The sequence below is a fragment of the Stenella coeruleoalba genome (genome assembly GCF_951394435.1).
Source record: "Stenella coeruleoalba genome assembly, chromosome: 1".
NCBI lineage: Eukaryota > Metazoa > Chordata > Mammalia > Artiodactyla > Delphinidae > Stenella > Stenella coeruleoalba.
The window spans coordinates 20,978,549-20,990,870 of NC_137169.1; the positions used below are offsets into that span (position 1 = coordinate 20,978,549).

The 12,322-nt window shown below is 58.5% G+C and overlaps 1 protein-coding gene across 1 annotated transcript in view; it reads right to left on the reverse strand.

The window, feature by feature from the left end:
• Window positions 1-235: 235 nt before the first annotated feature.
• SLC9A1 (solute carrier family 9 member A1) overlaps window positions 236-12,322 on the reverse strand; it is a gene marked incomplete at its 5' end in the record, with an annotated part of 48,577 nt that continues 36,490 nt past the window's right edge. Inside the window, 10 exons of the mRNA XM_079928677.1 lie at window positions 236-2,060; window positions 2,682-2,754; window positions 4,071-4,172; window positions 4,325-4,439; window positions 4,675-4,848; window positions 4,966-5,036; window positions 5,510-5,599; window positions 7,511-7,713; window positions 8,607-8,824; window positions 9,731-9,981. Coding sequence (XP_079784803.1) covers window positions 1,723-2,060; window positions 2,682-2,754; window positions 4,071-4,172; window positions 4,325-4,439; window positions 4,675-4,848; window positions 4,966-5,036; window positions 5,510-5,599; window positions 7,511-7,713; window positions 8,607-8,824; window positions 9,731-9,981 — 1,635 coding nt within the window. The 3' untranslated portion in view covers window positions 236-1,722. The remainder of the gene's footprint in view (window positions 2,061-2,681; window positions 2,755-4,070; window positions 4,173-4,324; window positions 4,440-4,674; window positions 4,849-4,965; window positions 5,037-5,509; window positions 5,600-7,510; window positions 7,714-8,606; window positions 8,825-9,730; window positions 9,982-12,322) is intronic.

A 12,322-nucleotide genomic window follows, 5' to 3' on the forward strand; every position in this document is an offset into this window, starting at 1 on the left:
TAGCACTGATTAATGTTGCTCTTCCCCAGAGGCTGAAGGAGCGTCTTGCTTTGCTCACAGCTGTATTCCTGGTGCTGCACCCACAGTAATAACCACACCAGCCCCTGACATGGATTAAGTGTTTCTCTGTGCCAGCCATTGAGCCAAGTCCTTGGGGGCTCTGGGCCACCCTCCTCCCACAGGTCCCTGGTCCCCAGGGAGCAGCCCTCGACTCTATCAAAAACTCACACGGATTTATTAGAATATGAAAAAGATTCGGTTTCTTCTGTACAGGCGGCAGAGCGGCAGCAGCTGTGATGGCTTTGAACATGGTTGTCAACGTCACCCTTGCATGGTGACTCCTGCCCCAAACAGCACTTACATGGAGAGGAGGGGGGACAGATGAGCACCCACTGCCCAGTCCATTGGGAAGGGGGACGCTCTGACTATTGCACAATCCTGGGGAAAGGAGTACCCTTGGGAGAAGGACAGACACCAGTAGGCCTGGGCCTGGCCCATGGTGGCAGTGGGAGTAGGAGTGTGTGCCTGTGAGCAAAGGCCTCTGGGGACCCAGGACTCAGCCCACCCACCAGCCCTGGCCGGTGGGAGATGCTCAGGGGAGGCCCCTACCCTGAGGACGGGGCTCCACAGCAAGCTGGGTGCAGTGCTTCTAAGAGAGGTTCCAGGGGCCAGTGGGGGAGGGGAGAGGGATGAGAGAAAACAGGCCAGCGGGAACTGAGGGTCAGGCCCAAGAGAAAGAAGGTGCCAGGAGGCCTGGCATCTGTGAGTTAGAGAAAATCATGATTAGGGTGGGTATGTGAGCGGGTGAGGTCATTTCTGAAATCAGAGCCCTGGGGACAGAGGACTGTTTTGGGGGAGAGTGTTGGGCAGACAGGCACAAATGAGGATGGGTAATGCTCCAGAGTAGGATGGCTGGAGCTCTGTTCAGCTAGAGGTTTTCAAAAATGTTTTAAAAACAGGAATGCCCTCTGTGCAAATAGAATCTTACATGGAAGTGTGAACAAACAAAACAGATAAAAAGGCAGCACTCTCTGGTGCCCCTGACAGAAGCCCCTGAAGGGCCCAGTGGTCCCCGCTGGAGCACAGTTTGGAGAGCTGAGTCATATCATCGTCCAAAGCGCCTCAGCTCCAGACAGAGCTCAGAGATGCCCTCAGCCTGCAGCTCTGAGTAAGGACAGGTCAGGTGGCTGGCCAGGGTGACACAGCTGGCGGGAGGAGGGTGGGACGGCCATGGGTCACTGATCCCTCCCCCAGTCAGATGCCTGGTCCCCTAGTCTTAACGCTGTTAATGGAGGGACAACAGAGGCCCCGGCTCCTTCCCTTTCCAGGAAGGACCAAGGCTGAGCCAGAGGCTCTTTGGTTAGAAACTAAGATTGACTTCAGTGAGGAGGGTGACAGATTGGGAGGGGGCCTTCCGAGGTCTGGGAAACTCAGAGGCCCTGGTCTGGGTATGGGAGAGAGCTTGGATCAGGAAGGGCAGGGTTTGCCTCAGCCCAGCAGGTCTGCCAAAGGACTGGGAAGGCAGTTCTGGTGGGAGGGAGGGCGCTTCCCAGGAGGCAGGGGGAGCCGTGCTGCGGTGGGGGCTGTGGGCCCAGCTGCCATGCGACAGGGGGAGGGGCAGGGCCAATCCAGGTCGGGAAGGACGAGGGGAGCCCCGCCAGCAGACCCCTGCTCTGGTGGGAGAGTCTGTGGTGGGACGGGCACCGCCCGCTAGCCCCAGTGCTACTGGCCCTTGGGGATGAAAGGCTCTCCCTCCCCAGGCTCAGGATGGGGGCCTGGGTCACTGAGGCAGCGCTGCATCCTCTGGGAGCTGGGGCTGTCACTTGACGCAGGGGTGAAGACGTCGTCGGTGCCCGGGGACGAGAGCTCCTTGGTCCGCATCATGATGCCCCTGTCGTCCTCGTGGTCCTCCTTGGCCACCCTTCCTGGATCCCGGTTCAGCCCCAAGACCTTGCCCTTCAGCTCCTCGTTCACCAGGTCCACAGACTCAGGTGACTGCGGGGAAGCTGGGTCGATGGTGATCACAGGCAAGTCGGCCTTCGGCTCATAGGCCAGCGGGTCTGGGGACAGAGAGCCAGGCACAAGCTGGCTTGTGCCCCTGAGCCCTGCCCAGCGTGCGCCCCACCTCAGCCCGTGCCAGCAGCTCCTACAGAACCTCAGCAATCCTGGCGCGCTTCAAATCACTCCACAGGGGCCTTTCCAAGCCCTTGTCAACACGGCAGATTGCTTTTCCTCCCCTCGGACTGGGGTCTGAGAGGTAGGACTGTGTTCCCCTCCTCCTCGGCCCTGGGGCTCCCATAGGAGTCCCTCCTCAGACCAAGAATTCAGGCTCCCTCCTGAGTCACCGGGTCCTGGAAGGCCTGCCCTTGTTTTCCCCACATGCTGGTGATCCCAACGGCGCAGCCGCCTCCAGCCTCCCTGCCAGGCACCCAGCTCCTCAGCATGAGCCCCACGTGGAGCGCTCTGTCCCTGGGGAGGACAGCAGGGCCACTCTTCTGCCCCCTTTGGTGAACCCCCAACTCTACCCGATGTAGGAGGAGCTCGGGAGGTCAGGGAGGGAGCAGCCCGTCCTCCCCGCGGGCTCTCTGAGGCCCATTCCTGTTGGAGCCTCATCCTCGAGATGGTGGCACTGTGTGCCCAGCCTTGAGGCCCCTCGCCCAGCACCCTACGCCCTGCCTTACCTGAGCCAATGCGGGCCCGCGACATGGTGGGCGAGTCCAGCTTGTGGGCCGGCACCGTCAGGTAGTTGTTGATCTGACAGAGGAAGGGCAGACAGGGGTGAGCATGGGTGGCCCCTCTGGACGGCACCCAAGGCCAGTGGCCACACCCTCCTTTGGTGTGTCTGGGGTGCCCGCTCCCTCTCTGCCCGGGCCAGTGCTAGGTCCTGAGGGCTTGGCCCAGCCTCTTGTCAAGCTCTGCAACCTCCGGGGTGGCCTTGAACACCCCCCTCGCTGCCCCGCCTCTCCCACGGTGACACTTGCCCAGACTCTAGCTCCAGCCCACACCTACCCCTGAGGTACAGACCCAGAGAGTCAACTCAGGAGTGTCAACCTGGGCCCTGGATGGCCCCCAGGTATCTCAATGCAACACGCTGGAACTGAACTCAGCTTCTCATCCTCCTTCAAAAGCTGTCCCTTCCTTGGTGCCCCCTCTCCCAGCCACCACTCCCGACTACCCCAGTGGAAGGCTAGACGCGACCCCTGACGCCTTCTCCTCTTCCCTCAGTCCCACCTCAGTCTGGTGACCAAGTCTTGCTGCTTCCACCTCCTTCCTCCTTGAAGCTACCTGCTCCTTCCCTCCCCCCGCCACTGCCCTAAGCCGGGCCACCCCCACTGCTCCCCATGTCGTTCCCTTGCTTAGAACCCTCCTTCGTGACTCTCCACGCCCTTGGAATAAAGCCCAAACCCTAACACCATTAACAAGCTTCCTGGAAAGCTGAGCCCCCTCAGTCTGTGGTCAGCAGCTTATGCCCAGCTTCTTCCTTCCGCCTGGACCTCCCTCTGCCACACTCCCTCCCCTGTGGCTCTTAATCCTAAGCATACGCTGACCACTTCCTTGTTCAAGGTGCTCAGGGCCCCTTGCACTTCCTGTCCTGCATGGGCTACTGCATGAGAAGCTCCGTAAGGGAGGGACTGGGCCAGTTCACCACCGGATTCACAGAGGGTGCTCTGCTGCTTGGCACTTAGGAACCGCTCCACAAACGCTTCCTGAACAAATGAATGAAGGCGTGTGTGCCTTGCTTTGTGACTTTGGACAGGTCCCTTTCCCCTGAGCCTTAGTTTTCTCACTAGAAAATGAGGGGTTAGAGCACATGGATAGACTCGTCTAGCTCTGATGCCTGAGGACACAATGGGGAAGGGGGCCTCTTTGCTGCTCTGAGTGGGGAAGAGGGAGAGAAGGCAGCTTTCTGGAACCCGCCCTGGGGCTCAGCCTTTGAAACAAGTGGAGGAGGCCGAAAAACCAGATCCAAGTGGCTCTATCTCCAAAAGGGCCTGGTGGTGGCGGTGCAGGAAGAGGAAGAACCCAGGCTCCCGGAGAAAGGTGGGAGCCAGCTCCAGTCCCAGACACACCTTCTGCTCCAGTTGCCGGGCCTTCTGTCTCTGGAGCAGCATCTGGTTCCAGGCCTCCTCGTAGGGGTCTGCCACCAGCGTGTGTCTGTTGTAGGACCGCAGCTGTGGGAGGAACAGTTGTCAGGCAGGGCAGGCCCCAGAAGCTGGGCCTGGAGGGGCTGGGCGGCTCTGGGCGTGTGGCGCAGGGCTGGAGCAGAGAGGGGGCGGAGGGGCTCCTCTACTGTAGGGGGGCCGGGTGGGGAGCAGCTCCTCACCCGCTGCCTGGTCTTCTGCAAGTTATTCCTCAGGATTTTGCGGATCTCCTCTTCCTTGTCCTTGGACAGTGCTGGCAGGATGCGCTCGGCAGGCAGGGACTTGGGGTGGATGTTCCTGGGATAACGGGGCACAGATGAGAAAACTCCTGGGACCCTGGGGCCTGCTGGGCTGGGCAAGAAGGGTCCCCCCGGGATGGCTGGGGTGGGGGGTGGGCCAAGCCTCTGGTCCTCAGTGTGGCCCTGCAGCTCTCCCGCCCACCCCGTAGGATGCCCCAGGGGGCCTGCTCCAGGTGCGCGTCGAGGGGTCAGTGCGCCTGCAGAGGCTGCCAGGGTTGGCCACTAGCACTCACTGCATGGAGACGGTGGAGACGGCAGAGGGGATCTTGCCCATGCCCCCACTTTCCACCAGCTCGATAGCCTGCTTCATCTCCATCTTGTGGTAGAAAGCGATAAGCTGGGGCTCCTTGGAGCGCTCGCCAGCTATCAGACACTTCTTCACATACTTCTTATTAAACCGATTGAGCCTGGTGGGAGGAGGGAGGACATGGATGAAGCCACCTCCTGGGACGGGTTGATGCCCAGGCCCCGGGAGACCCTTACCTGCCCCTCCCACCCTCCGGCCCACAAGGCCTGCCACCTACTTGTCCTTCCAGTGGTGGTGGCCGTAGTGGCCACAGATGTCCTCGATGCCTGTCAGAAGGTGGTCCAGGAACTGAAACGGGCCCAGGGCCAGGTCAAGCCTTACTACTGGGCTCCTCCCCTACCAAGACTTCTGAATGGGCGCCCCCCTTCCACCCTAGTGCAGCTCTGCTCAGCCCAGCCCTGTAGTTCCAGGACCAGCCAGGAGGGGGCACCTATACCTCACTCATCCTGAACCCCAGGGAAACCTCAAGCCTCTGGCCACTGGGGCCCGGCTGAGACCCCTTCTCTGAACCCACTTGTGCCGATGCCTGGGATAGGTTTCTGCAGAGGCAGAGACTGCGTGACGCCCCTTCCTCAAGTTCTAGGCTGCTCATACCACACCCCCCTATGGTGTGACCTGGTGACCTCAGGAGGCTGAAGGGCCACCCGGGCACTGGGATGAGGGAGGAGGGGCTGACTGAGGGCATGGACGCGAGGCCTAGCTGCTCCCCAGCTTCCGGAGCCTCCTCCTGCAACACAGGGCCCAGGCCCAGCTTCCAGTACCTGAGTGTGGATCTCCTCGTTGATAGAGCGCTTCGTTTCTTGCTTTTTCTTCACAGCCAGGAGGTCTACCAGGGGCCGAATGGTCATGCCCTGGAGGGCAGGTGGGTGTCAGGCACTGTAGCTCTGCTACTCTGGCAGGGAGGCCACAGAGGTACCCCACCCCAGGGTCCTTGAGTCTGCCCTCTGCTCTGAGGTCCCCGATCTCCCAACCTCCCAGCAGCACTTACATAAAGCAGGTCCTTAAGGCCCGCTTCTTTCCAAAGACACAGCCAGCGGTTTCACAGCCCATCCAGCCGAGTGACTCACACACAAGGCATCTAGCCCAGGTCAGGGGTCAGAGGGCCTGGGTTCAAGTGTGAGCTCCACCACAGATGCATTCTGTCACCCCAGGGAAGTCAGGCCTGGCTAACAGGGAGGACCACCTCTGCTCCGCCCCCCTTGCAGGACTGCCACCCAGGAGGACCTAGGAAGAGCAGCAGCAACTAATTTAACTGCACACTTGCCATGTGCCAGGACCAATTGTGTTTTACTAGGATTAGCACTTCAATACCCACAATGACCCTAAGAGGGAAGCCCATTCATTATCCTCATTTTACAGATGAGAAAACTGAGACTCAAAGAGGTTAAGTAACTTCCTAAGGTCTCACAGAAGTAGTAAAGCTGGATTCAAACTCAGGCAGGGAGGTCCCTACCTCAAAGCTGCTTTCATTAAAAATGGGCTTGGTAGGGCTTCCCTGGTGGTGCAGTGGTTGAGAATCCGCCTGCCCATGCAGGGGACACGGGTTCGAGCCCTGGTCTGGGAAGATCCCACATGCCACGGAGCAACTAAGCCCGTGTGCCACAACTACAGAGCCTGCGCTCTAGAGCCCGTGAGCCACAACTACTGAAGCCCGTGTGCCCAGAGCCCATGCTCCCTAACAACAGAAGCCACCGCAATGAGAGCCCGCGCACCACAACGAAGAGTAGCCCCCACTAGCTGCAACTAGAGAAAAGCCCGCACGCAGCAACTAAGACCCAATGCAGCCAAAAATAAATAAATAAATTTATATTTTAAAAAAAGGGCTTGGTAAACCATTAGCATATACAACTGCAAAGTCAAGGTGGAAGCAGGGCAAGATGACAAAAGAGGCAGTCCCCTCTGCTTTTAAAGGACAGAAAAAACAAGTCCAGCCCGAGGAAGTTTCCTCTGTACTGTTTTTTCCCCGAGAAGGCAATGATGTTTCCCATCTAGGGCCTGGCCAGGATTAGTGTCCAGGAAAGATGGAGGGGATGGTAGAGAAACAGAGGCCCAGACAGGGTGTTTCTCACTTGCCCAAGGTCACAGGTCAGATAAGGAAAAGCAATTTACATCATCTCAGGCTGGGCTTCCTTGGGGACTCTGAGGGCGGTGAGGCTCTCAGCTAAGTCTGGGTTGTTTAAATGCACAGGAATCACGGCCAGCAGGCTGGAAGGATTCTTCAGGATCATCCAGTTCAGTCCCCTCACTTCACAGATGGGGATCTGAGACCCAGAGATGGGAGGAGAGTCCTTCCCGGGGTCACACTGATAACAGCAGAGCTCTGGCTAACTCCAGGCCTCCTGCTGGCCAGTTCAGGGACCTTTCCAGTTCCCCATGTTGCGCTATTATTCCCATTTTACAGATGCAGAAACTAAGATCCTAAGACATTAAACCACTTCCTTAAGCCCCTACAATGAGCATCATGGGCCTGCTGACTGGACCCACTCCTCTTAATGCTATCTGGATTCCTAACTAAACTAGGCAGCAGTCTGGTTACTTTACATTCTGATTGGTCACTTTTCAATGACGCATGATCACAACTCTCCCTTTACAATTTAGGACACTGGGGCCCAGAAAGGGGGAGTGGCTTGTCCCTGTGATAACTGCACTAGTTATCAGTGGAGCTGGGACTAGAACCCATGGGCCCCCTCTTGGGTCACGTGCTTCCTCTTTCCTGCTAGAGTCAGGGTCCCCAGGCAGGGCTGCTCCACCCTGTCCAGCACCTGCACAAAGACGGTGAAGAAGATGACGGTGATGATGGCCGTGAGGAACAGGTCACACATGGGAAAGTGCTTCTTGTCCAGGAGGTAGCCCAGGGAGAAGGCGATGGCCCCTCGCAGGCCCCCGTAGGCAATGATGAACTGGTCCTTGGGGGTCAGCTTCACGATGCGGAACTTGTTGATGAACCAGGTCAGGCCCAGCACGCCTGCCGGGGAGGGGAAGAGAGGGGTCAGGCTGTCCCAGACCCTCCTGGCTTCTGCAGCAGAGAGACTTCTCTGTCTGGAGGAAGCCTCCACTAGTAAGCCCACCCGGCTCACTCGTTTCTCGGGTCCCTCGGCCCAACATGCTCCAGATCCCTCAGTCCAAGAGCTGGGTGGATCTTCAATTTAAGGGGGTCCCTCAACCTGGATATATTTTAGCGACATTACAGAGGCCTCCAGTGGCTGGAGGTCAGGAGGGGTTGGGAAAAGAGACGGCCACAAGTTGATACCTATTAAATAGGACGGATCTACTTTTCTGTGTGTTTGGAATCTTCTGTAATAAAAAGTTATTTAAAAATGCAGAGTTCAGAGTCCAATCTCAACCCACAGAACCAGAATTTCTGGAGGATTAAAGGGGTTTTAAGACAGTGCAGCAAGTAAATGCGACGCCCAGACCTAACCTCAGAGAGGAGGTGAGATCCAGAGCGGGGAAGCCGTGCCATCACTGAGGTAATGTGTGTCTGGCAGGTGAAGCAGCAGCCAAGGGCCTAAGGCCTGGTCCCCGTGTGCACCCCAGGCTAGCAGCAGAGGTTGGAAGGAACTGCAGGCAGCTTTGAAAGTGCTAAAGTCCAGACACTCTCAGACCTGGCTCTGTGGGCCTCCACTGGCACACCATGACTGTCTCCCCAGAGATCACAGATGCACCTCAAGCACGTCCCTCTCCCTTCAAAGGCCCATCATGGCCTCAGCGCTGCAGACAGCAGGAGTGGGGAAGCCCAGCCAGAAGCCAACCCCAGCCCCTCCACCCAGCGCACTTCTCACACACACACAGACACACACACAGCACCCACCCCCACCACGCACACACACCTCCCCCGGCTCAGGCCCGGGATCTCACCCAGCACTCGGGCGATGAGGCAGAAGAGCAGGGTGCTGATGACAAAGGTCCAGTTCCAGTGGTGGGAGCCGGCCACGGTGGAGACGCCGAGGAAGATGAAGATGAGGGTCTCGCTGACGCTGCTCCACATCTTCAGGAAATACTTGATGGTCGTGTGGGACTTGTGGGAGATGTTGGCCTCCACGTAGGGGCGCATCACCACTCCCGAGGCAATGAGTCTGGGGTCAGGGAAGCGCGGGGTTCAGGGTTCAGAGTCGAGCTGCGCCCTCCCAAAGCGCCTCCACAGCCAGGGAGGCGGACAGGTGCCCGTCTCCTGAGCTCCCCTTACGAGTCAGACGCCCCCGCGGGCTTCGCACACCTGTTCTCACTCAATCCTCTCACCCAACCCTGTAGACACAGGCATATTCTTGTGTTTTCTAGACGAGAGATCTGAGACTTGTAGAAATAAAGTCGCCTGCCCACAGCCACACGGCCAGCGAGTGGCAGAGCTGAGACGCAAACGAAGGGCTGCCCAGCTCCTAGGCCTGTTCCTTCTCCCCGAGGCCACGCTGCCACCCCACCTTACAGAAGTCAGGTCTGCGGCCTCAGGTTTATCCCCCCGAGTGTGGCGTCCCTTTAACCTGTGGGAGTCCCCACGGGGAGCTCTCTTCTGAGCAGCAGCCCGAGGCCTCCCAGCCTGGTGCCCACACCTGGGCCCCATTCCTGCTGGCCCAGCCTCCTCGCGGTCACCCCCAGTGCCCCACACTTCCAGTGGCCTCCCCTACTGTGAGCACCTTTGCACCTCACTGCCCCTCCACACTCCCCTGGCTTCAAGACCCGTCTGGGGCCTCAGGACCTCCAGGACCCTCACTTCAAGGGAAGCCTGGAGCCTCCTTGCTGGGGCTGCTGAGGGCAGCAGCAAGCGCGAGTGACTGTGTCCGGCTACCACCGAGGGGTTCCCTTTGCGACAAATGAGGGGAAGAAATAGCTGGGCTGAGACTTTCCAGAACCTTAAACTCAGTGCTTCAGGGGCAGCCCCGGGACCTGGAGTCTGGATCTGGGGGCTGGGCGCTGGGTAGCTCCCTTTGACCCTACCAGCCTGGGGAATCTGAGTTGGCAGCCCCCCACGCCACGCCCAGACTCACGCCATGATGCCCGACAGGTGGAAGAGCTCGGCTGACAGGTAGGCCATGTAGCTGTAGAGGAAGACGAAGAGCGGCTCGATGACGCGGATGTGGGAGGTGAACCGGGAGGTGAAGGCTGCGATGACCCCGTAGACCACGCCCACAAACACCCCGCCCAGGGACACCACAAAGAAGCTCAGGAAGCCGAGGACGATGTCCACGATGCCCACGCGGTCGTAGTTGGCAAACTCCTCAAAGAGGTGATACAGGACCTAGGAAGAGTGCGCAGGTTGGTCGGCAGGATGCCCCACGGCTCCCTGGGGTCCACCCAGGGTGATCCTGTCCCCTCCGCTGACCACGGCCATGTGGTAGCAGAGAAACCCTAGCACCAACCAGAAGCCAAAACCACCAGCCTCGGGGCCAGAGGGTCTTCGGGCCTGCAACGTGCTGTGCAGGTGGAGAGCACAGCTCTGCGGCCAAACCACCCGGGTTGAAGTTCTGGCTCTGCCGCTCCCCAGTTGTACACGGGAGGCAAATTACTCAATCTCCCTGTGCTTTAGTTTTCCTGACCAGAAAATAGGGGTAATAGTCCCGACTTTACAGGGCTATTGTGAGATTAAATTAGTCGATGAAGGCAAAGTGCCTATCACAGTATTAGCTGCTACTGCACCAAGTTCGCCTCTCATATCCTTGCCTGGATTTCGGTTTTTCCTTCGGCACAAAGCAGGGGGAGTTCAGATAATGAACTAGGACAGGACAACCACTGAAGTTCTCTGAAAATATACACGGCCAGGCCATACATACCCGACTTGGACTGTCTGGAAGTGGGGCCCAGAAATCTCTGCTCAACGGGTGGTTGCAATGAACCACCAGGTTCAGGCACTGTGGGACGAGAGGCTCTCCATGGCTTCCCCACCTCCGGGCGGGGGAAATAAACGGTCATTGTATCACTACCATCAGACCTCAAGCGGCACTTCATACACAGTAAAGCGCTTTGATTATGGTCATGCTGCTCGACACACTACAGCCTGAAGAGGTAGGCAGGCTAAGGATGCTTGTTCCTTTGCTAAACTTAGGCTCAGAGGAGTGAAGCAACTTGCCAGACGGCCCCCAGCCCAGGAGCAGCAGAACCGGGCCTAGAGCGTGTTCCCTGACAGCCGTGGATGGGGCCTCCCCGGGCATTCAGCTTGGAGGTTCTGCCCCCTCTCAGGTGCTGGCTGCTTGGCCTGCTCCGAAACAGCTCTACCTAGAAACCAGCTGGGGAGTGTCCAGGCCCGGGGGACGCTGAGGGAGTGGGGAAGAGGACCTGAGGGTCCCTGAGACAGAACCCTCCGAAGCCCCCAGTACCTGGGCCGCACCTGGAAGCAGGGCACCTTTGCTCCAGGGCAAAGGCCTGAGGTCACTCAGCTTGGGGCAGCCTTCAGCTCTACTGTCTGGAAAATGGGGCACTCACACCCATGCCCAGAGCTCTAGAAAGGGCCTGACTGGGGCTAGGCAGGAAGGGGAGATGCCAAGCACCAGCCAGTCCCCGGTGCTGCCAGGACACAGCTGTCTGGGAGACAGGGCAGGGCTCCGGTGAAGGACAGCAGTGCATTCTCAGCCCTGGGCTACCTAAACTTACTCCTGGCCTGAGGAAATTCATGGGCCCCTAAAGTGCACCACCTGGGCCAATGGGGCATGTATAGAGGGCAAGGTCCTCCTTTCTGGCCTGGTACCACTGTCACTGGGACTAGAGAAGCAGAGTAGCATACTGGTAAGCATTTGGACTCTGGACTCAGACTGTGTAGATCTGAACCCCAGTTACATCATTTATCAGCTAATATGACCTTGGACGAGTTCCTTAGTCTCTCAGTGCCTCAGTTTCCTCACCTGGAAAACTGGGGAAAATTACCATGCTAAGCTCATGGAGTTTCTGTGCAGATTAGATGAGACAATACATATTCCGACAGGAAGTACTCAGTGAACACCAGTGATTACCACCAACGCTGCCACCGTCTTGGGGAGGCGTGGCCGTGGCCCAAGGTGGCTGGACTGAGGTATCCACTCTTGCAACCACGCCCTGCTGCTCCCCAGTAGTGCCAACCTGAACCCCGACACCCAGATCCTCTGGGGAGGGCTTCGTCTCTGGCACTCACTGATTTTGCAGACATCAGTGAGTGTGACTCCTGTCAGAACCCCGGGAGGATGACAGGCTAAGCACTGCAATCCCTGTTACAGATGGGGCAACAGGCTGGTGTGGTAACCCTGGGCAAGAAGAGACAGGACAGACGCCAGCCTGCTCAGGTCAGGCTGCTGCTCCACCAGCCTCCTGAGGAGCTGACGAGGGTGGCGGGGAAGGAAGAGGGAGAGGAAGCCCAGGCTGTCAGCAGCCGACCACCACCGTCTGTCGCTTCTTTCAGGTGCAGCTTCCTGAGGGGCTGGGGGGGAAGTGGGAGTGTGTGTGCGAGCGTGCACACGTGTCCTTGTGTTTTCCTGTGCGGGCAGCTGCTCTCTGAGGGGTCCAGCTAGGAGGGGGGTGTAGGTGTTTCCACAACACAACGTGAGTGTGCACATACACGTATCTGTTTCCTGAGGAAGCCGACTGGGAGGAAGGGTATGTGCAAACATATACAG